Source organism: Myotis yumanensis, unplaced genomic scaffold (assembly GCF_028538775.1).
Source record: "Myotis yumanensis isolate MYYU_CA2020_CCGP unplaced genomic scaffold, mMyoYum1.0.hap1 SCAF_17, whole genome shotgun sequence".
Taxonomy (NCBI): Eukaryota; Metazoa; Chordata; class Mammalia; order Chiroptera; family Vespertilionidae; genus Myotis; species Myotis yumanensis.
Genome location: NW_027223768.1, coordinates 56022 through 76642, shown reverse-complemented (window position 1 = coordinate 76642; position 20621 = coordinate 56022). Strand labels below are relative to the sequence as shown.

The 20621-nt window shown below is 46.1% G+C and overlaps 2 protein-coding genes across 2 annotated transcripts; both read left to right on the top strand.

Annotated features, from left to right (window-relative positions):
* Positions 1-204: 204 nt before the first annotated feature.
* Positions 205-12379, top strand: ZKSCAN8 (zinc finger with KRAB and SCAN domains 8). Its single transcript, XM_070397150.1, has 6 exons — positions 205-320; positions 4453-4949; positions 5549-5690; positions 7216-7304; positions 7583-7706; positions 8369-12379. Exons 2-6 carry the CDS (start codon positions 4533-4535, stop codon positions 9328-9330), a joined length of 1734 nt encoding a protein of 577 aa, XP_070253251.1. The 5' UTR covers positions 205-320; positions 4453-4532; the 3' UTR covers positions 9331-12379.
* Positions 12380-16998: 4619 nt separating this feature from the next.
* NKAPL (NFKB activating protein like) lies at positions 16999-20293 on the top strand. Its single transcript, XM_070395816.1, has one exon. It carries the CDS (start codon positions 17039-17041, stop codon positions 18212-18214), a length of 1176 nt encoding a protein of 391 aa, XP_070251917.1. The 5' UTR covers positions 16999-17038; the 3' UTR covers positions 18215-20293.
* The last annotated feature ends 328 nt before the right edge of the window (positions 20294-20621 follow it).

Genomic DNA, 20621 nt, shown 5'->3' with positions numbered 1-20621 from the left:
ACCGGCGATCAGCGCCATGGGTCCCTTCCCTCCAGGTGCGGCCTCGGCTCCGCGGCCCAGAGACCCTGCGACGCGCAGGCGCGGGAGGAGCCCGGGGCGCCGACCATAGAGCTTTCAGTCCTCCCGGATTCCTAGAGGTGCCGGAAGTGTCTGGACAAGCTGCGCATTGACTGCTGGTGTCCCCCAGCTGATGTGGAAGTTGGGGGCCGGAGGTCCTGGTCGGGTACGGCTCTCGCCCCCTTTCCTACCCGTTCTTCCCCCTGGTCCGTCCGCCATTCGCAGTCTCCCTTCCCCGCCTTGGGCCGCGCCCAGTCCTCGCGGTAAGTACCGTTCGCCGCGGGCCCGAAGGGCGCTTTGTGGCCAGACCGCCCGCTGCTGGGAACGCCTGAGGTTCCGAGCGGGGCCGGACCGAGGTGTCGCCCGGACTACGGGGATCGCCACCGGCCATATACGCGTCCCCAAACTTCTTGCCGGGGAACCTTTCATGAGGGTTCGTTTCTTCATCGCTCATGGATTAGTGGTGTTCTTTGCAGTCCAGTTTATTTGTACTAAAATAGGAAAAGGCTCCCACATTGTCTTTTTACAGCTGTTTCCACCAAGTGAATTACTTTTACACAGCAATGTTGCATTCCGTCACAATAAAATTATCATTTTTAAAAAAGACATATTTTGCTTAGGGAAGCCCCAATTATCTATGGAAACCTATTTTTGCTATTACGTTATTCAGCTCTTTGTAGAGAATTCAGAAAATGGTGGTGGTGCCTGGATAATTGTACATTAAGAAACATTTCTGACATCGGCGGGGCAGTGCAGAGCTCAGCCTTATTCGAAATTATCCCGTTTAATAGAAAAACTCACGGAAGCAGGTGCCCCTTTACAACTCGGGTATCTCCTGAGCAATTGCCGCCACTGCCTCCAAACGGAGCCCAATAATAACAGTTTTAACAAAGGCAAGCATCCTTTGAATTTCTGACGTGTTTAAGTGAAAAATGTGGGTGCCAAAGCATTCAGCCTCTGTGGTCTGAGATACGCCAAAGTAGCACAGTGTTTGCTTCGCCCACCTTTTCTTACTCTTATAAACCTGTAAAATATTTTTTCTTGTTTTATTTTTCAGTTCCCAAACATCCCAAATTAGACTTAATTAGTCTGAAAGAAGAAAACTTTCTTCTCACCTATTGAACAATTAATGCTCTTACAAACTGAGTTATGCCTTCAGTAGTTCCCAGGGTTATAGAGTTTGAAGTCAGAAGAAGCCTTACAGATTGACCTTTCTAATTTCTAAATCAGTAAAGTGACTGGGTATTGTTAAAAGGAGATGTGGGAAGCAGTCTTTATCCACAAGGTGCTTACCAGCTTAATAAATACAGGTGTGCATACACTGATTTGTCTTAACGGGGAAGTGGATAAACAAACATATATTAGAATAAACTACTGATAACATGCAACGACATCGATGATCTCAAATGTATTATGCTGAGTGAAAGATGCCAGACTCCAAAGGCTTCCTGCTGTATGACTTTATTTATAAAAAATTCTGGCCCTGACTGGTTTGGCTCAGTGGATAGAGCGTCGGCCTGCGGACTGAAGGGTCCCAGGTTTGATTCCAGTCAGGGTCATGTGTTGGGGTCCAGCCCCAACAGGTCCAGGGGTTCCCAAAGGTGTGGACGGAGTTGGCAAAGAAGGAATGACACAGAGACAGCGTTCAGTTGATCTGCATAGTGAGGCTCTCTCTTTATTCTCCTGTTACATCTGTTTTTATACCATTTGATTTTAATCCTATCCATTCTATTCCAAAGGTTAGGGCGTTTGTTATCTCCATTCCAAGGTCACTACTCTATTTCTGTTAAGCTACAAGGAAGTAACTGAAGGAGATTATGCTAAGTAAAGATTATGTAGCTTAAGCGTGATTGTTCATAGTTAAGGTGGTAAACTACCCACCTGGCACTTAGTTAAGGGGTTTTATTGATTCCCTTCCTTAGTCCTGTTAATCCCTAACTCCAGGGAAAAATCCCCACCTGGGGAAACAACCTTTCTCGGAGAAGTGACCTTAGTTAAAACACATAGCGCCAAGAAGGGGAGCAAACATATTAAGAACAGTATGCCATATAACCCAGGTCCCTTGAAACATATGCTGTGCAGATGTTTCTTCCCTGCAGCGACTGTGTCAAGCAGCAAGGATGGAGCGGCTTCTGGCAAATTCCCCCTTTTTTATTTTTTAAATGATGGCGCATGTAAATCAGCGGCCACCTCTCGGATTGGGTTGTTTAAGACTCGGAAGACCTGTTTGTGACTTTGCCAACAGGTCAGTCCGAGGCTTAACCCTATATCGGCTCCCCATAGGCATGTACCTTGGTTGCAGGCACATCCCCAGTCAGGAGGCAGCTGATCGATGTTTCTCTCTCATTCATGTTTCTAGCTCTCTATCCCTCTCCCTTGCTCTCGTAAAAAATCAATAAAATATATTTTTAAAAAATAATTAAAAATAATAAAACATTCTGGTAGGTCAGTAGTGTTGGGGACCTGACTTTGGGGTTGCAGGTGGTGACGGGGCATCCAGGTTCCTTGGAGATGCAGGACCAGGTGTTCTAAAGAGACAAAGGTGGAAAGAAGGTCCACACTAGAAGTTAGCCCTGAGATGGGAGGGAAGGTGGGAGCCCAGCCAGGGTAATGAATGTCAGGAGGAAAAGGACAGTCCTTGTCAGTACCTTGAGCTAAATTATTTGGAAACTAGTGGCCTGGTGCAGGGATTCGTGCACATTGAAAGGAAATTAGGAGCCCACGCCCGAGTGCCCGGGGAGTTTCCATGTCCCCTTGAGCCACTGGGAAGTCACATGGGTAGTCTATTCTCCCCGAAGCTTCCTGAAAAAATATTTGCAAGTGTCCCTTCTGCAGCCAGGGTCATGCCTTGCCGGCCTGGAGGTCCCCGGTGGACACCTTGGGCTGTGCTGGACGCTTTCCACCACTCGGAGCCGGATAAGAGACACTCTGACGTGAACAATACAAAGTTGGGGATTTTGGGGGGTAGGGGTGCTCTGTTGCCCACATCCCCACCCTTCAGATCCATCTCTCTTTGACTTTTACCCCGATTGTCAGTTGCCGCTTGTGGCCATTGTTTTGTTGCTGCCTTCCTCTGTAGGTCCAGGGCAGTCGGTAAGGGATGAGATTTGATCTCGATGCCCGAGGCAGAGTTCCAAGAGCCTGGTGGTATTGATGTTCTTTGTGAACTGAGACGCTGAGGCAAGCTTGGCCTGCAGGATGAAGTTAGAGAAGCAGAGGGCTATTGCTAGTCAGGCAAGTAGCAAAGCCCCCAAAGCCCTCATGGCTTTTATTTGGGGAGTACAGCAAGTGACAGTGATGAACAGGCATGCGTATGAGATCATCAGAGCTAAGTTATGCATGACACTAGTAATTTCCTTTGTTATACAAAGACCCTTTCCACCTGCAGCAGTGCACCCTCCCTTGAACTTTCCACGCCCTCATGGACTATTTATCACCTCAAGGAAAGTTCTGCCTCTGAACAATAAGTCTTGCTTACAAGACTTTGTTCTGACGTGGCCTGCTTGCAGGCTCCCGCCTTTTCTTGGCAGAACGTCCTCTTCTAGTTAACTTCATTCCACTTGACTGCTACAGGTGGCAATATCAGGCTCGTCCTGCTTACTCCAAGTGTCCGCGCTTTAACGCTTCAACCGTTCTCTGGAGATTATAACTGCAGGCTTAGGGTGTACAAGGGATGTAGCAGTGCGCTAAGTGGCAGGCAGCCGAGGAGGAGCCTGAGCCGGGTCTGGGCGCCATGCCGCTCCCACTCACGCCAGTCTCACTGCACCTGCTGCTGCTGCTGCTGCTGCAGCTCAGTAGCACTGCTGCAGAGGCTGGAGAGGCTCCCTGATCCCGCCTTCTGGCTGAGCAGCGCTCCCACTGTGGAAGCATACTGACCACCAGGGAGCAGCTCTTGTGTGGAGCGTCTGCCCCCCTGTGGTAAGTGTGCGTCCTAGTGACTGGTCAACCACTCGTTCCCGTCATTCTGGTCATTTGTTCGTAATGGTGACTTAGGCTTTTATATAAATAGATTAGTCTCATCTGTTGAGAGTGGGGGACAGGTTGAGAGCTGAAGTGTGTAGAAACAGTACAGCTGGTGTGCAAATGCTGAAAGAATTTGTCAGCCGCTCTGAGGGCCAGAACTTCTATTAGATGCAGTCAATCAGGTTTCCTGACCTTGTTTACCCATGTTCCACATCCCCAATGAGAGAGAACAGAAAGAAGGGATTATTCCCTACATGAGTGAGCGTGACAGAAGGCTATGGAGGTAAGGCAATCCTTCCGCAAGAGTGCAGAGGGTCCCTTAAACAACTGAGCTGTGATGTCCATGGCATGGTAGGGAGCTTGTTAAGATGTCTTAGTAAATCACTGTGACCTTTGACTTCCCCTAACAGTTGCATTTTCTGTCCTTTAAAGGAGAGCCCCTTAGAAGGTCCTTCTCTTAAGAAGATAAAGAAGGTGGTGGAAGCAAGTCTCCTCATCTTTCCCGGCCCTACATGGCTGCAGAATCAAGAAAGTCTTTAGCCCCATCTCCATCCAACCAGGCTCCTGAAGAGGACCTTGTAATTGTCAAGGTCGAGGAGGATCATGGTTGGGACCAGGAATCCAGTCCACATGAACACAACCCTCCTGGCCAAGAGCTGTTCCGCCTGCGATTCAGGAAGCTGTGCTACCAGGAGACACAAGGACCCCGAGAAGCTCTGATCCAACTCCGGGCACTTTGCCATCAGTGGCTGAGGCCAGATTTGAACAGCAAAGAGCAGATCCTGGAGCTGCTGGTGCTGGAGCAGTTCCTGAGCATCCTGCCCATGGAGCTGCAGGCCCTGGTGAAGGAACATCAGCTGGAGAGTGGGGAGGAGGTGGTGACCCTATTGGAGGATCTGGAGAGGCAGATTGACATCCTAGGACGGCCAGTAAGTGGCAGGCAGTATGTGTGCTGTGCCTGGGCATCCTGGAGACTGGGTGCAGAGGCAGTGGCACCACAGTGCGAGCAGAAATGCTAGGCATGCATTCCTGCTGTTGGAGGATGAGAGCAGTCATAGTGTGGCATGGCTTATATTTACAGAATTAATTTTTTTTAAGGTATAAATCCATTTTTTATCCTTATCACATCCCTACACTACATTATTGCTCCTATTTGCAAGGTGCATAGATAGCTTAAATTACTTTTTCAGGGTCACCCAAACATTAAAGGTAGATCTGAGACCAGAACTGAGATTTCTTAATTCCTCATCAGAAGGTTTTTCCTACTGAATAGCTCTGCTTTGTTCCTGATGATCATTCTTCCCTGGCCTTGGGAGTGCAAAGTACGTGTTGGGCACAGGGAGGGCGTCAGCAGATGTTTTCCTTTGGTTTCTGTGCAAATCAATGTGTTTGTACTCTTTGCTGCTGGAGGAAATCAGTGAGGTCTGCTGCTTCCTTGCCGAGCACGTGTCCTGAAAATGTACTTTTATCCCTCTTCACCTCGTTTCTCAGAGGGATTCCTTATAACGCAACTGCTCATTGTGTCCAGGTCCCGGCTCGTGCACATGGTCACAGGGTCCTCTGGGAGGAGGTGGCGCACTCGGAACCCGCACTAGAGCCTCCAGACGCTCCGCTCCAGCCTCCAGCAACCGGGCACATAGCTCCCGGGCTCCACGGGCCCCGAGACAGAGGTGAGGAGCCGGGTTTCCCTGATAAGGAGGGAGTAGGAGGGAACCCCATCTTGTTTCTGGGGAACCACTCTTTACAGACCATTCATAGTTGTGGTGTCAATGTTTATGTAGGCTTCACATACGGACTGTCAATCCCAAGGCTGAACTCACGAGCAAATTAAAGAATTTGACAACTTCTATGTATTCATACATTTCTGTTACCCCATTGTATTGCCAAAAAAAGTTTTTGAGGTTTATTGGTATCATCATGCCACTTTAATTGTTAATATTTCAGTATGTATTTCCTCAAACAATCAGACGTATCATTGATACAACACTCATCTCATCCACAGCTCACATTCCTATTTTGCCTGTGGTTCCAATAGTGTTCGTCCAGAGTCCAGTCCAAGACAACACTTTAGTTATCCAGCTTTCTGTCTATCTGGCAGGAACACTCAGAAGTGAGGTTGTGTCCTCAGGGACACAGCAGCAATTTTTCCTGTTATTGCTGATGATAATTTTGGTGACTTGGTTGAGGTTATTTTTGCTGGGTTACTATTTTTCTTTTTGTAATTAATAAGTAACTTGTGGGGAGATACTCTTGAGTCTGTGTAAGTAGCCTGGTCCTCATTACAGTATTATTGCTAAAATACTACTTTGAATAGTAATTGATGCTTCTTGACTGAATCAGTGATTAAAAAGCAAGTTATAAAATGATAACTTTCTGTTACTCCTTCTACGTTGATTTGTTTCTTATAATGGAGAGTGTTCCCTTCTCCCTGTTTTAATTTTATTTATCAGTATGGACTCAGAAATTCTATTCTTTCCCATGAATATGTTGTTACTACCATTATTTTGAAGCGTAAATTGTCTTAGATTTGCCAGAGGAGGCCCCTTCAGTCTGACTCCTATATCCGTTTGGCATTTCCCATCATTGTTTGAGAACTTACTTCCTTACAGAACAGCACATCCCAGTCCTAGCTCAGTCCTGTCTTGCATTTGTTATGGTTTTACATGTGTGGCTTATAGAAGTTTGTTCTATAAAATTGGCTTTTTAATATTTCTGGAGAAGAAACATAGAAGCAGTTTCATTTATCAATATAATTCTTGTGTGATGTGCTGAGGCCTGCTGCTGGTTTTGTGCTGTGCTGTCTGGTATCTGGCAGCAGATACTGGCAGTTGTGTAGACATTTGTGAAAATCACAGTAAATAGAGTTTGCCAAGAGCCTGGGACCTAAAGGGATCCTGTAACCAGCACAAGGATAGAATGTGGCTTTGGTCAGAGGAGAAATTATGCAGCAGTTCCTGTTAGGAAGCCATGCAATTTGTATGTTTTATGTGCAGCGTCAGGCTGAGAGGGACATCAGAGTGTGGATGCTTTATGGACAACCAGAGGTCTAGAGCCAGAGCCAACCTATCAGCATTTCCTAGTAGTATCTGGCATGCGTTTTGGCTTAAATACAGATAATTTTATAATGAGTTACTGGTGACTTCTGCAAGCACAACGCAAGGCTGGCCTCATTCATAGCTTCTTTCTCCTCCTCAGCTGTATCTGCTTCTCATAGTCCCACCCCTTCCCAGAAAGAAAGTCCTGGAAACCAGATGGCTGCGTCACTTCTAACAGCAGGGTTCCAGGTGAGTCGTGCTCCTTCTCACTGAAGCCCCATCGCTGTCCTTGGTCATGATCATGGCTTATAGCCTGTGTGTGGACTGCCTGCAGCAGAGCTCACCCAAGAACTTGCCCAACATCCTTTTGAATAGAGGCAGGTTGATATTTGACCTGTTACGTCTTCTTCCCAGCTGATCAGTACATTCCCAGGTCTGGACCCTGTCTAACGCTGGGGCGTCACTGGCACTTTGGGTTTAAGCTGTGGAACAATCCAGTCCTCAAATGGGAGTTTATTTTGTTTCAGACTTTGGAGAAGATTGAAGACATGGCCGTGTCCCTGATTCGAGAGGAGTGGCTTCTTAATCCGTCACAGAAGGATCTGAAGGGAGCTGACAGGCAAGAGAGTTACAGAAGCATGTTCTCCCTGGGTGAGTGGTGCTCTGGTTATTAATCATAGTTAAGGTTTTTTGTTGGTTCATTTGTCTGTTGGCTTGTTTTTGATGTAATTACATTGTGAGCTTTCTGAAAGATAGTTGATTGTAAATTCAGGATTCAACATAAAAATACAATATTGAGACTTCTTGAGGTTTAAAGTGGAACCAGGACTCGAATCCAGGACTGACTTAGCTTGCTCTTTTAGTCCTGTCTGAGTTCACTCTTTTCTTCTGCCCCCAGTTCCCATAGGATATTTACATAGATTTCTTTCACTTAGGCCTCTTGTGCTCCTTCCTTTTTATGACTGTTTGGGGATTTTTTTCCATTTTTGTCCCACTCATTATATCTTCTTGTTGTTCCATCTACCTTCCCACTTCCTGACTTCCACTTCTCCTCAGCTTTCCCTTCCCTGCTTTAGTCCCCTTCCAATAACTTCTCCTTTTCATGGCACTTCTTCCCCAGTTAGCCGGTGGTACTTGGGTTTGACTTGCTCCTATCTCTTCATGTTTGAAGGCATGTTGGAGACAAATGTAAGCTTTGCAATTTGTGTAGCTGTTCCATATTTATTTTCCTTTTCTCCTATCTTTGATTCCTTTCCCCTAACAAAGAATAGGAAGTGACATTTGTTTGATGACTTATTACATTTTTGTTTCAGGTGGTGAAACCAGGAATGAGAACAAGGAATTAGCTTCAAAACAGGTAATATCTACCGGAGCCCAACTACATGGAGAGACAGCTGCGAAATGCAATGGTGATATTATCGGGGGTCTTGAGCGTGGAGAAGCCCAAGACCTTCTGGGCAGATTAGAGAGGCAGCGGGGGAATCCCACCCAGGAGAGACGGCATAAATGTGATGAATGTGGAAAGAGCTTTGCTCAGAGCTCAGGCCTTGTTCGCCACTGGAGAATCCACACTGGGGAGAAACCCTATCAGTGTAATGTGTGTGGGAAAGCCTTCAGTTACAGGTCAGCCCTTCTTTCCCATCAGGATATCCACAACAAAGTAAAACGCTATCACTGTAAGGAGTGTGGCAAAGCCTTCAGTCAAAACACAGGCCTGATCTTGCACCAGAGAATCCACACTGGGGAAAAGCCATATCAGTGCAACCAGTGTGGGAAGGCGTTCAGTCAGAGTGCGGGCCTCATTCTGCACCAGAGAATCCACAGTGGGGAGAGACCCTATGAATGTAATGAGTGTGGGAAAGCCTTCAGTCATAGTTCACATCTCATTGGACATCAGAGAATCCACACTGGGGAGAAGCCCTATGAGTGTGATGAGTGTGGGAAAACCTTCAGGCGGAGCTCACATCTTATTGGCCATCAGAGAAGCCACACTGGGGAAAAACCCTACAAATGCAATGAGTGTGGGAGGGCCTTTAGTCAGAAGTCAGGCCTTATTGAGCATCAGAGAATCCACACTGGAGAAAGACCCTATAAATGCAAAGAATGTGGGAAAGCTTTCAATGGGAACACTGGCCTCATTCAGCATCTGAGAATTCATACAGGGGAGAAGCCCTATCAATGTAATGAGTGTGGGAAAGCTTTTATTCAGAGGTCCAGTCTCATTCGACATCAGAGAATCCACACTGCAGAAAAATCTGAGACCATAGGAGTTTAGGGGAAAACTTGAGTCATAGTTTGGGCATTATTCAACAGTAAAGGAACCACATGCTGGTGAGAGGTCTTTCAGTGTAGTAAAAAGGCAGAAAGTTTGTCATCATTGTGACCTGATGCAGGGTCAGAATCTATAGCAGGGGCGGTTAGAATAGCTCTTGAGTAGTTTTGGCCCAGTGCCTCAATGCAGGTGGATTAGCTTGACTGTTCTGGGAGGTGTCTGATGGCCCGGCGTACCCCTTAGAAGCTTAAAGAGTGAGTTGCTTGTGGCTTGAGGCACCTAACACCAAACTTTTGTCTTCTGTGTGAGTAGCTGTAGATTCAAGTCAGGCTGCTCCTGGCTCCTCTGCTTCCTCCCACCTCTGTGACCCCCTTTTTGGTTAGTCACCCGGAGGGGCATGTGTGTGCTCTTTTTCTTCCTAGGAAGCTTGCTGTAGAGTGCGCAGCAGCCTCTGTGAGACTTAGATGTGCATTTAGCTTTCTAAGAATCTAGTTCTAGGTAAAATTTTTACAGACAGGTTTTCAAGCTTAGGTGTGCATTTTCTTGTAATGTTCTTGGTGATCAGTGAAATTCATATTCCCACTCATACTCAGAATGCTATATTTTTAACAGTACTCCAGCATTTTTCTCCATATGTCACCTTCACTGACTCCACTCAGTCACTGAACACCACAAGTGTCCTCCACCCCAAGCCCCAGGCCCTGAGTCAGCCAAGGAAGTGCTGCATTAGCGATGGTTGTGTGACTGTGCACAGGAAGGTGAGTGCAGACAGTCCAACTGCTCTTGAGCTTGGATGGTTGCCCCTTGTGGTGACATCTGGCTCTCCTTTCCACCTCCCCACTGCACGCTGTGGTAGATGGGTGCTTTACACCATTCTAGTTGTGGTGTCACATGGGAGAAGGTGCCCTCATCCCTCTAGCCCATCTCAGTGCTGCTCTCACAGGTTCCTGACTAGGAGAACCTTGTTACTGCCCTGGACCCCCTTTGGTGGCCAGCACCTCACACGCCTCTTGCCATTAGCTTAATATTTCACAGTTGTGATCTCTCAAGTACCTCGCTTCACAGTTGCTCGTTTTTCTTAATTTGGGTGCACACTCCATCTGTAATCCAGCAAAGACCACGGTAAAGTCATCGTCGGCAGGACAACATTTCATCTTGGAGGCTAATTTAAAGTAACATCAGAGTTCACACATCCACAGGGACTGTCTTTCAGTTGTGTGGTTGTAACTGTTTTAGTAGTGTTATCACTGCAATAAGCATTCCTTCAGGTATTCTCACTAGATAAACCACATGGGAAAACTCTTTATTACTCTTGAGTCACATCTCGGTTTTTACTTTGATTACTGAAATGTCCTCAGAGTCACCATTTGATAATGTCATGCCTTTTTTAGTTCTTATCCTTGATCTGTATTTCATACTGTACTGTGGAACTTACCTTGTATCGCAGAAATTCTCTTCTCCTTTGGCTTGTGGGACACTTTTTGGTCATTTTTCTCCAATTTCTAGCTTTTCTCTATTTTTCTCCTCCCCACTGAACATATTCACTAGCTTTTCTGTCCTCACTCTAGTTTATCCATTTTGATTGTCAGTAACCACATTTTCCACTGTCTCCCAACACAACTTGATCTTTGAAAACAGAACTCATCACTCTTTCTCCCCCAAATACCATTTTCCTTTTATATAGGCACCATTACTTAATTTCGTTATCCTGATTAGACTCACCATCCTTTGTTTTCTTTTTTTCTATTAATTCTCACATAAGGATATTTTTCCATTGATTTTTATAGTGTGTCAGGGAGGAGGAGAGACAGAGAGAGAAAAACATCAGTGTGAAAGAAGCAGATCAATTGGTTGCCTTCCACATGAACCCCGAGGATTGAGCCTGCAACCAAGGCATGTGCCCTTGACCGGAATCAAACGCAGCAGCCCTCAATCTGTGAGCTGATGCTCTATTCACTGATCCAGACCGGCTAGGGCTATGTTTCTTATCACAATCTTGTAGGTGTCTTGTTCTGGTCTCCATTCTACATGTTCAAAATCGTGCCAAGTTGTTCCAATTCTAACTTTTCTCCTGAGGCTGCACGATTACAGATGGACATTTGTGGTGACAGTAATAAGTTCATCTACAGCATAAAATGTGTAAAACCTTCCATTTCTGACATTTTCTCATGGGAGTTTTTTCAGATCTGTGTTATCTGGGGCCCAGGTTATTGCAATTCTTTCTTTCTAGCGTCCGTGCTCTTTAAGATCTGCATCTTGTAGGCATCCAAGATGATCTTTCTCAAACTCCATTTTCATTGTCTTATTTTCACTCAAGAACACCCAGCACATAATTCTCATCAAAGCAGTGATGTTCCAAGTTCTCCATTACCTGCCTTCTATGCTCTGTGTGTAGCAGCCTCCTTCTCCAACATGTCCCCTTACAGCATCACAGTCACACTTTCTGTGACCTTCACTGTTGTCTTACAGGCCCTTGACCGTGCCTCTGTGCCTTTCTGATGCTGTTCCTTTTCCTTAGATTGCTCTTTGGCCCCAGCTCATGTTCATAACCCCCTTCAAAGTCTGGTTTCCTTTATATCTTCTGAGTAAGCCCTCCCTGACTGACTTCACCCACACTAAGACTCCCTATTCTGTGCTGCCTCAGCACTGATCTTTTCAGTTTATACTGTGGCCCATGCACTTACTAATAACATGTAGGTTTGTAATCATTTTCCAGCACTCTGTATAATAGCTTCACATTTGTATTTATTTCCAAAATTAAATTGTAAGCTCCTTGAGGGCAGGAATAGTAATGTTACATTTGTATCTCTGCACCCCTATTGCCTAATATGGTGCTGAGCACACAGTAGGCATTTAATAAATACTTGTCCAATTGTGTGTGTAATTTATTGTGTTACCTAAAGAAATTTTTACACTGTCTTCAAGGATGTATATCTCTTCTTATTACTTTGGGAACAGACCTATTTCCATAGTCCATCATTAACTACCTATACCCAAGACTAAAGCCAAAAATTCCAATTTTAAGAAGCATATGTGAAAAGTTGAAATATGAACTCCCCATTTGTTTGGCAGACTTATTTCTTTATCAAGAAAGAAAATATCAGACACTAAAGATCACTGTGTTGTTGCAAAAATACTTGATAACAGGCTTTTAGGTCGTGCCAGTCATTGGTTCTCAACTGGAGAAATTGGGCATTTTGGGAGACATTGTTGGTGGACGGCTGGAATGCATCTGGTGTCTAGTGGGTAGAGGCTGGAGATGCAGCTAAACATCTTGTGTGCACAGGACACAAAAAATCCCATTGAGCTCTAGCTGGTTTGGCTCAGTGTGTAGAGCGTCAGCCTGCAGACTGAAGGGTCCCTGGTTTGATTCCAGTCAAGGGCACATGCCTGGGTTGTGGGCTCGGTCAGATGTGCAGGAGGCAGCCAATCAATGATTCCCTCTCATCATAGATGTTTCTCTCTCTTCCTCTCTGAAATCAACAAAAATATATTTTTTAAAAATCCCATTGAGAAACTATGGCCTACATATATTTAATGTATGAAATATTAGCATTGTAAGTAGAAAAATTAGCTATGCCAAGGTTTTACAGCAATCCTAAGTGTGTATATATTTTGTAATTTGTAAGCGTATAAACGAAAAAGGCCCTAATGTTTGGCATTCACAGCAACGTACATGCCAGGGTGATGAGAAACTTTAAATTGTCGCTGTTGTAAGGTTGCTGTTAGCATCAGACATATTTCCATCACTACAGCAAGTGGGAGGTGTTGCAGGAGTACAAGTCTAGTTCTAGCATCTGCTCCTTGCTGTGCGCTTGGGGAGCTGGCTGGGGGGGTGGGGGGGGTGGTCTCCGGTTAGAGGAAGCCACAAAGGCGCTGACGGAACAGCTCCAGAGCCAGGTCCTCCTCCTCCTCCACCTTTACCGCCAGAATCCCCAAGGCTCACGTGGCGCGTCCAGAGCCCCGCTCTCCCCCCTCCCCCACCCCCACTTTCTCAGGCTGCACACGGACCTCCCTGCAGCTGGAGTTGTTCCGCAGAAGATCCCTGGAAGGGGGAGGTTGCTGTAAGTCCGTCCAATAGTAGGGCGCAGCTGCAGGGGTTTCTCCAGGAAGCCTTGTGGAATCCCAAGGATGCGCTGCTGAAGATGGTGGGAAACTGAGGCAGGCCCGAGTGGGAATCGCCTCCCTGGGCTCTTCAGGGAGCACCTCTCGGTGGCTTTTCCTTTAGCAACCATGTCCTTAACTTCCACTCTGGGGACAAAGGAGGGGAAGAGGAAGAATGACAGGCTCTGTGTCATGAGAAATACTCTGTACAGATTCCGCAGGGACGTAAGTGCTCAGAGACGAGGTTGACTCAAGAGGTGGCATTAAATTGACAGCAATTTATAAGCAGAAAGCAGAACGTCCTTGGAGCTCTGGGCAGGAGGACCTGAGAAACTTCGCCAGGCATTGGCTTATGGAGAATAGAGGCAGTCCCTCCTCCCTATCCCCTCAGCTGCCATTCTCTTTCCTCCCCTTCAAGGCCAAAACTACTTGAAAAGAAGCACTCATCTCTGACCTTAGTCCTCACCCTCACTTTCTTCTCATCATTAACACATTGTGGGCAGCAAAGCGATTGAGATTGCTCCTTCCACAATAACTAGACACACACACACACACACACACACACACACACACACGACCACTCTCCATGACTCCTCACAGGCAACAGACTTAAAGGCTTTCCGCTTCCAGAAACTCTCTACTCCCCAACATCAAGGACCTGTTCTCTTCTGCTTCCTTTCTTCTGGGTTCTTTCCAGAGCTCATTTACAGTCTAGCATTGTGGTTATTTCCAAAGACTTTCCCGCCAAGTTACCTCTGCTCAAACATCTGCTTTTAATACATTCTTGTTGGATGATCTTGGTAAATTAGTTCATCTCTTTCTTTCTGATTTTCTCAATCTGTAGTAAATGGGAATAGTAATCCTATATAATAAAGAGATAATATGCTAGTTAGACTGAACAGCAGAACAACTGTCCAGACGACCTTTCAGACGACTTTCCGGACGACCTTCTAGATGAATCCGGGGCTGTGAGGTCCAAGCCCCTTGCATGAATTTTATGCATCAGGCCTCTAGTTCTATATAATAAAAGCCTAATGTGCAAATCAACCAAACAGCGGAACAACCAGTCACTATGGTATGCACTGACCACCAGGGGGCAGATGGTCAATGCAGGAGCTGCTCCCTGATGGGCAGTGCGTGCCCACAGGGGGAGCACCACTCAGGCAGAAGTTCGGTTTACGGCTGGCGAGCACAGCAATGGTGGTGGAAGCCTCTCCCGCCTCTGCTGCAGGCAGGCGGTAAGGAGCGAGGGGTCCTGGACTGCGATAGCCCCAGACTGTGAGAGGGATGTCTGACTGCCGGCTTAGGCCCACTGGGGAGTCGTGCAGAGATTAGCCGATCGATGGTTCTCTCTCATCATTGATGTTTCTCTCTCTCTCCCCCTCTCCCTTTCTCTCTTAAATCAATAAAAATATATTCTTAAAAATGTAGATCTCTTTTTAAATATATATATACATATTTTCCCCTCTGGCTCTATTTTTGTTCATCAGTTTATGTTGTTTATCATATTCCACAATTGAGTGGGATCATGTGATATTTATCGTTCTCTGACTGGCTTATTTTGCTTAGCATAATGGTCTCCAGGCTCATCCATGCTCTTGCAAATGGTAAGAGTTCCCTCTTTATTTTTTACAATAGTATTGTATTCCATTGTGTAGATGTTCCATAGTTTTTTATTCCACTCATCTGGTGATGGGCACTGAGGCCGTTTCCAAATCTTAGCTATTGTAAACTGTGCTGCTATGAACATAGGGGTGCCCATATTCTTTCTGATTAGTGTTTCTGGTTTCTTGGGATATAGTCCTAGAAGTGGGATTACTGGATCAAATGGGAGTTCCGCTTTTAACTTTTTGAGGAAATTAATTCCATAGTGTTCTCCACAGTAGCTGCACCAGTCTGCATTCCCACCCACAGTGTACGAGGGTTCCCTTTTCTCCACATCCTCTTTGCTGATTTTTTTAATGATAGACATCTTACAAGTGTGAGATGGTACCTCATTGTTGTTTTGATTAGCATCTCTCGGATCATTAGTGACTTTGAGCATGTTTTCATAGGTCTCTTGGCTTTCTGTATGTCCTGTTTTGAAAAGTGTCTATTTAGGTCCTTTGTCCATTTTTTTAAAATTGTATTGTTTATATTTGTTTTGTTAAGTTGTATGAGTTCCCTGTAAATTTTTAAAATTGTTTTATTGCTTAAAGTATTACAAAGAGTATTACATATGTCTCCTTTTTTTCCCGCCCTTGACAATCCCCTGGCCTCCCCTACCCCCAGTGTCTTATGTTCCCTGTAAATTTTGAAGATGAAACCCTTATCGGAGAGAACATTGTCAAATATGTTCTCCCATGCAGTGGGCTTTCTTGCTGTTTTCTTGGGATGGTTTCTTTTTCTGTGCAGAAGGTTTTTATTTTAATGGAGTCCCATTTGCCAGGTACCTGCTCCTGATTGGGGATTGAATCCGAGACCCTTTTTGTGCATGGTGCGTTCTAACCACTGAGTCACACTGGCCAGGGCCTTAAGTGAGGGGTGTGTGTGTGTGTTTGTGTGTGTGTATGTTAATGAAAAGTGCTTAGAACAGTGCCTGGTTTATAAGCTTGGCTCCCCCTAAAATGGAAGGAAGCTCTGAGATTCCTTTGAACGAGATGGGACTAGATTGTAAGCCAGGCGTGGCTGCAGTTATTTTGCTGGACTGAGTTATCAGTACGTCCCATTTCCACCCCATGGAATACAAGGTTGATAACGTTTTAAGTGGAAAAGTACCATTCCTATGTTCTGACTTAGCTTTCCCATCACGTTCCAAGTGTGTCAACTAACCAAGTAGATAACATTAACTGTGTTGAATCAAGAGCACAGTAATCTGTGTGCATTTTAATGCCCGGAAACATGATCTTGTATGAAATGTTTGTCATTGCAGAGAGTGAACAAAGTGTGTGGGGAAAGTGGTCCCAAAACAACTTTTTTTTGAAAAAAATTAACTAGATAATGAGACATCCACAAGACTGAGCTCAATACTTCCTTGTTTCATGGTAGAAAAGAATTTAAGAATAAAAAAAAAAATCATGACTTTGACCCTCACTTGGCAAAGAGGCTGAGCTCAAACTTTGATTCCAAAAGAAGTTCTTTCTTCCAGGGGGAACCTCGGAGCTGGGCGTCTGCAACGAACGTGCTTTGGCTGCTCTCGGGGGTGAAGCAGAGGAGCTGGGAGGGAGGCCCTGGGTCCAGGGCTGAGATCCGGGCGGTGAGAGGGAGGCGGAGGGCAGGACGTGGAGGGAAAGGCCGGCGTCTGGGAGGGCGGGCGGCAGCGGAGGGCTCGGTGGTGCCAACTCCTCTCGTTTCGTCCCCACGGGCTCCGCTCCGGTTGGGGACCGTCAACCCCGAACGCGGGCCCTGCCCTGCCCTTTACCTCTCGGGACACAACCCTCCCGACGCCTCGGCCCAGACCAGCGCCTCTCGCCCCCGGTGCGCGGGTTGGGGCTTCGCCTGGCACCGCCGGAAGCGGAAGCAACGCGGGACGGACGGTAATGCGCGTGCGCAGTCGGGCACGGAGCCGCCACATTTCCAGCGCGGACGGTCCGCGTTGACCAGTCGGTTACCCGGGACAGCGCGGCCGATGGCGCTTGTGTCGCCGTCCAGCTCGTCGGAGGGCACCGCTCGCGCCCGGGGACGGCGACGCAGCCCCTCCAGGAGCAGACGCTCCGGCAGCCGCAGCGGGGAGGCCCTCAGGCCCCCGTGGGATCCGGCGGGCACCCCTCCCCTCCGCGGCGGCCCCGGATGCGGACAGCTGCCCCCCGGGCTCCCCAGCTGCGCCTTCCCGTCCTCTCCCTCCACCTACGGACACCACCACCATCCCCTCCGCTATGCGAGCGGCAGCGGCCAGCGGTGGGCGAGTGACTGCGAGCTGCAGAAGGAGAAGGAGAAGGAGAAGGAGAAGGAGAAGGAGAGCGCCCGGCAGAGGAGGCTGAGGGGGAGGGAGAGGATCGGGGCGGCGGGAGCCCCGGAGGTGTGGGGGCTGTCCCCCAAGTACCCCGAGCCGGATTCTGATGAACACACCCCGTTTGACAATGAAGAGGTAAACACTCAGAAGACCAACAGTTCAGATTCTATCTCTGAAGAAAAGAGGAAAAAGACCAGTCGTTCAAAAAACAAGAAAAGAAGAAAGAAAAAGTCCAAAAGGAAATCCAAGAAATATAATAGTGACAGTGCTTCAGACTCTGACACGAATCCCAGCTGTGATGATGGGAAAAGGAGAGCCAAGAACAAAGAGAAGAGAAAGAAACACAGAGGCGGGGCAAACAGGAAAATGAAGACTAACAGAAACCGCGCTGACTCTGGCTCTAAGGATTCAGAAGGGGAGTTTCGAGAAGATGTGCGGATGTATCACTCCAATATGGCAGATACCATGGATCTAATAGGCCCAGAAGCACCTGTAATACTCACCTCTCAAGAAGAGAAACCTTTGAACTATGGCCACGCTCTGCTCCCAGGGGAAGGTGCAGCTATGGCCGAGTATGTAAAAGCTGGAAAGCGTATCCCACGAAGAGGTGAAATTGGGTTGACAAGTGAAGAGATTGCTTCCTTTGAGTGCTCAGGTTATGTTATGAGTGGTAGCAGGCATCGCAGAATGGAGGCTGTACGGCTGCGGAAAGAGAACCAGATCTACAGTGCAGATGAGAAGAGAGCCCTTGCATCCTTCAACCAAGAAGAGAGACGGAAGAGAGAGAATAACATTTTGGCCAGTTTTCGAGAGATGGTGTACAGAAAGACAAAAGGGAAAGATGACAAATAGAGACTTTTGTTCTACAGGACTTTGAACAACAATTTTATATAACCAAGTAGTATTAAAAGGCTTTATGGTGTTACTGTATCTACCTACTATGTTAGTAAGTCCTCCGAGGAAAAAGCTGTTTTTTGAGAGCTTAGCAGTTTATCCTTTATGTTTAATGTAATGATTAATATATAGTTTTTAAAATATTGATCTACAGGAGAGTCAGTAAATTGCCTTTCACTCAAGTCCCTGATCCTCCTCCCCAAAGACATCTCTTTTTTGTGTCTTCTATATCTGCCCATGAGTTCTTTGTACATACCAGTATATTGCTTCATTCTGGTTGCATTTAACAGACTGTTTAAAAGAAATAGAGATTTACTGGCATCTAATAAAAGTGCAGCAGGAGGATGGGTGTCCTGTGTGGTTGTAATGGGACTACAGCTTCTTTCCTCTTAATTCTTTATGGGTCATTATCCTCTTCAAGCTGGTTTCTCTCAAATAAGGTCTGCCAAAGCCCCTAAGTTAGGTTATGTATTTCCTAGTCCACCGCTGAAGAAAGAACATTTTTGTCTTGCATTGCAAACAATCCTGAAGTTCAGCTGAATTGGAATAGCTTTGGTGACATGCCCATCCTCATTAAAAAATGTTGCTGTCCATGGAAATAGTATGGCTTACTCCCGGATCTATAGGTGTGGTCACCTTATAGGTTACATGGGAAAGGAAGGATATCTGAATGAAAATCAGGGTAATATTGGGAATGGGAGATAGGCAACCAATAAATTCCCACATAAGTTTTGAAAGATTTATTAAAAGCAGAATAGAGAGTCCATGTGCTGAATGCCAAATGTTGATGAAAAGGTTGGCTTTGACTGATAAGCCAGATATATGATTGAAGGGGGCAAAAGGGATTATCCATAAAAATAGATATGAAAGAGAAAAGATGAAGATCCAGAGTGCGTCAATCTTCCAAAGAGTAGATTAAGTGCCACCTAGAGTAGGAAGAGAAAGAAAAAAAGAGAAGGTATAAAGGAAGAGGCAGTTGGTAGAGCTCATGAAAAGGAGCCCAGTCCAGGAGGAAAAACCACATGGATAAGACAGTTAGCATTGAGATGCTGACTAGCACCATTGTTGTAGAAGACTTTAGAATGAGTTTCATTTATAGTGTATGATAAGGTCATTGTTGTCATCCACTGTGTCATTTGCCTAAACCCGGAGCTTTCACTTGGATAACCAACTTTGCAAAGCTCAAGAGACCCTTGTAAGCCTCATAGAGCTGAAGATGTGGGGGTGGTTTGGAATCTGTCCTGGCAGAGCTATATGGAAGGGCAGCACCTTTACCCCAGAGTGTGATGTAATTGGCACTGGACCACACTAGCTTCAGGTTTTCCCCAAAGATGTTTGGGGAACACTGGTGAAAGACACCTTGTTCCATATGTATATCTCCATTCTTAGAAACAAACCATACTGCACTATACACATGGATCTACACCTGACGTTTTTCACTTAATGCATGTAGGAGATGTTTTATATTAATGTATGTAAATCAACCTCATTTTAAAAAATGATGTCATAGTATTCTCTTGTATGGAAGAACCCTATTTTGTTGGGTATTTGTTTTCTATATTTTTGGATTACATGATACTTTAGCAAAAATCTTTGTGTATGTATGAGTGTGTTATTTGTAGCATATTCATCTAGAAATAGACTTATTGGGTCAAAAAGAATTCTTTCCCAGGTCACACTGCTTGCAAGTGACAGGGCTGGATCGGCTCATTTACAGAAACGGATCTCCTTGTTCTCCTTAGTCTCCAGCTGTTCCTTCTCTCCTCTCTTCCATACACTCGGAGTTTTCCAGGGTTCCAGCCACAGCTGACTACTGCACTACCCTGAATTTGCCAGGCTTTCCCTAACATCTTTGTGCTCCCCCTTTGCTCTGTATGAAACATCTTTTCTGTATTTCCTTGTCAGCCCTAATTTAAATTCTTTTTTAAGACCCAGAGGATGCGGAATCTTTGAGTAAATTTTTGGGAAGGTGGGTGGGTGGCAGGTAACCAACCAAAGACTATATATATATATATATATCCCATGGACACAGACAATAGGGTGGTGAAGGCCTGGGGTGGGGGCAGGCTGGAGGGGATCAAAGGGGGATAAATGGTTATATATGTAACACTTTGTACAATGAATAATCTACTTATATAAAAACCCTGGGTGGTGTAACATCACGACCAATCTGGCGACCAAGTGGGAGGAAGTCAGTCCTGCAGGGGTTGTTTTGGCAATGGCTGCACCCTCCCCCGAGCTGTTTCCCAGAGCTGTTTCCTGTAATGGCGGGGTTTGAGGCAGGAACCTGCCCTGGGAGTGTGGAGGCATATCTTTATAAAGTGTGCCACGCCAGCACGGCCAAGGGTGAACCTGAGTGGGGGCG

Coding starts and splice junctions, on each gene's coding strand:
- ZKSCAN8 (XM_070397150.1), top strand. CDS start 4,533: ATGGCTGCAGAATCAAGAAAGTCTTTAGCCCCATCTCCATCCAACCAG. Junction 4,950..5,548: donor TTGACATCCTAGGACGGCCA/GTAAGTGGCAGG, acceptor CATTGTGTCCAG/GTCCCGGCTCGTGCACATGG. Junction 7,305..7,582: donor TTCTAACAGCAGGGTTCCAG/GTGAGTCGTGCT, acceptor ATTTTGTTTCAG/ACTTTGGAGAAGATTGAAGA.
- NKAPL (XM_070395816.1), top strand. CDS start 17,039: ATGGCGCTTGTGTCGCCGTCCAGCTCGTCGGAGGGCACCGCTCGCGCC.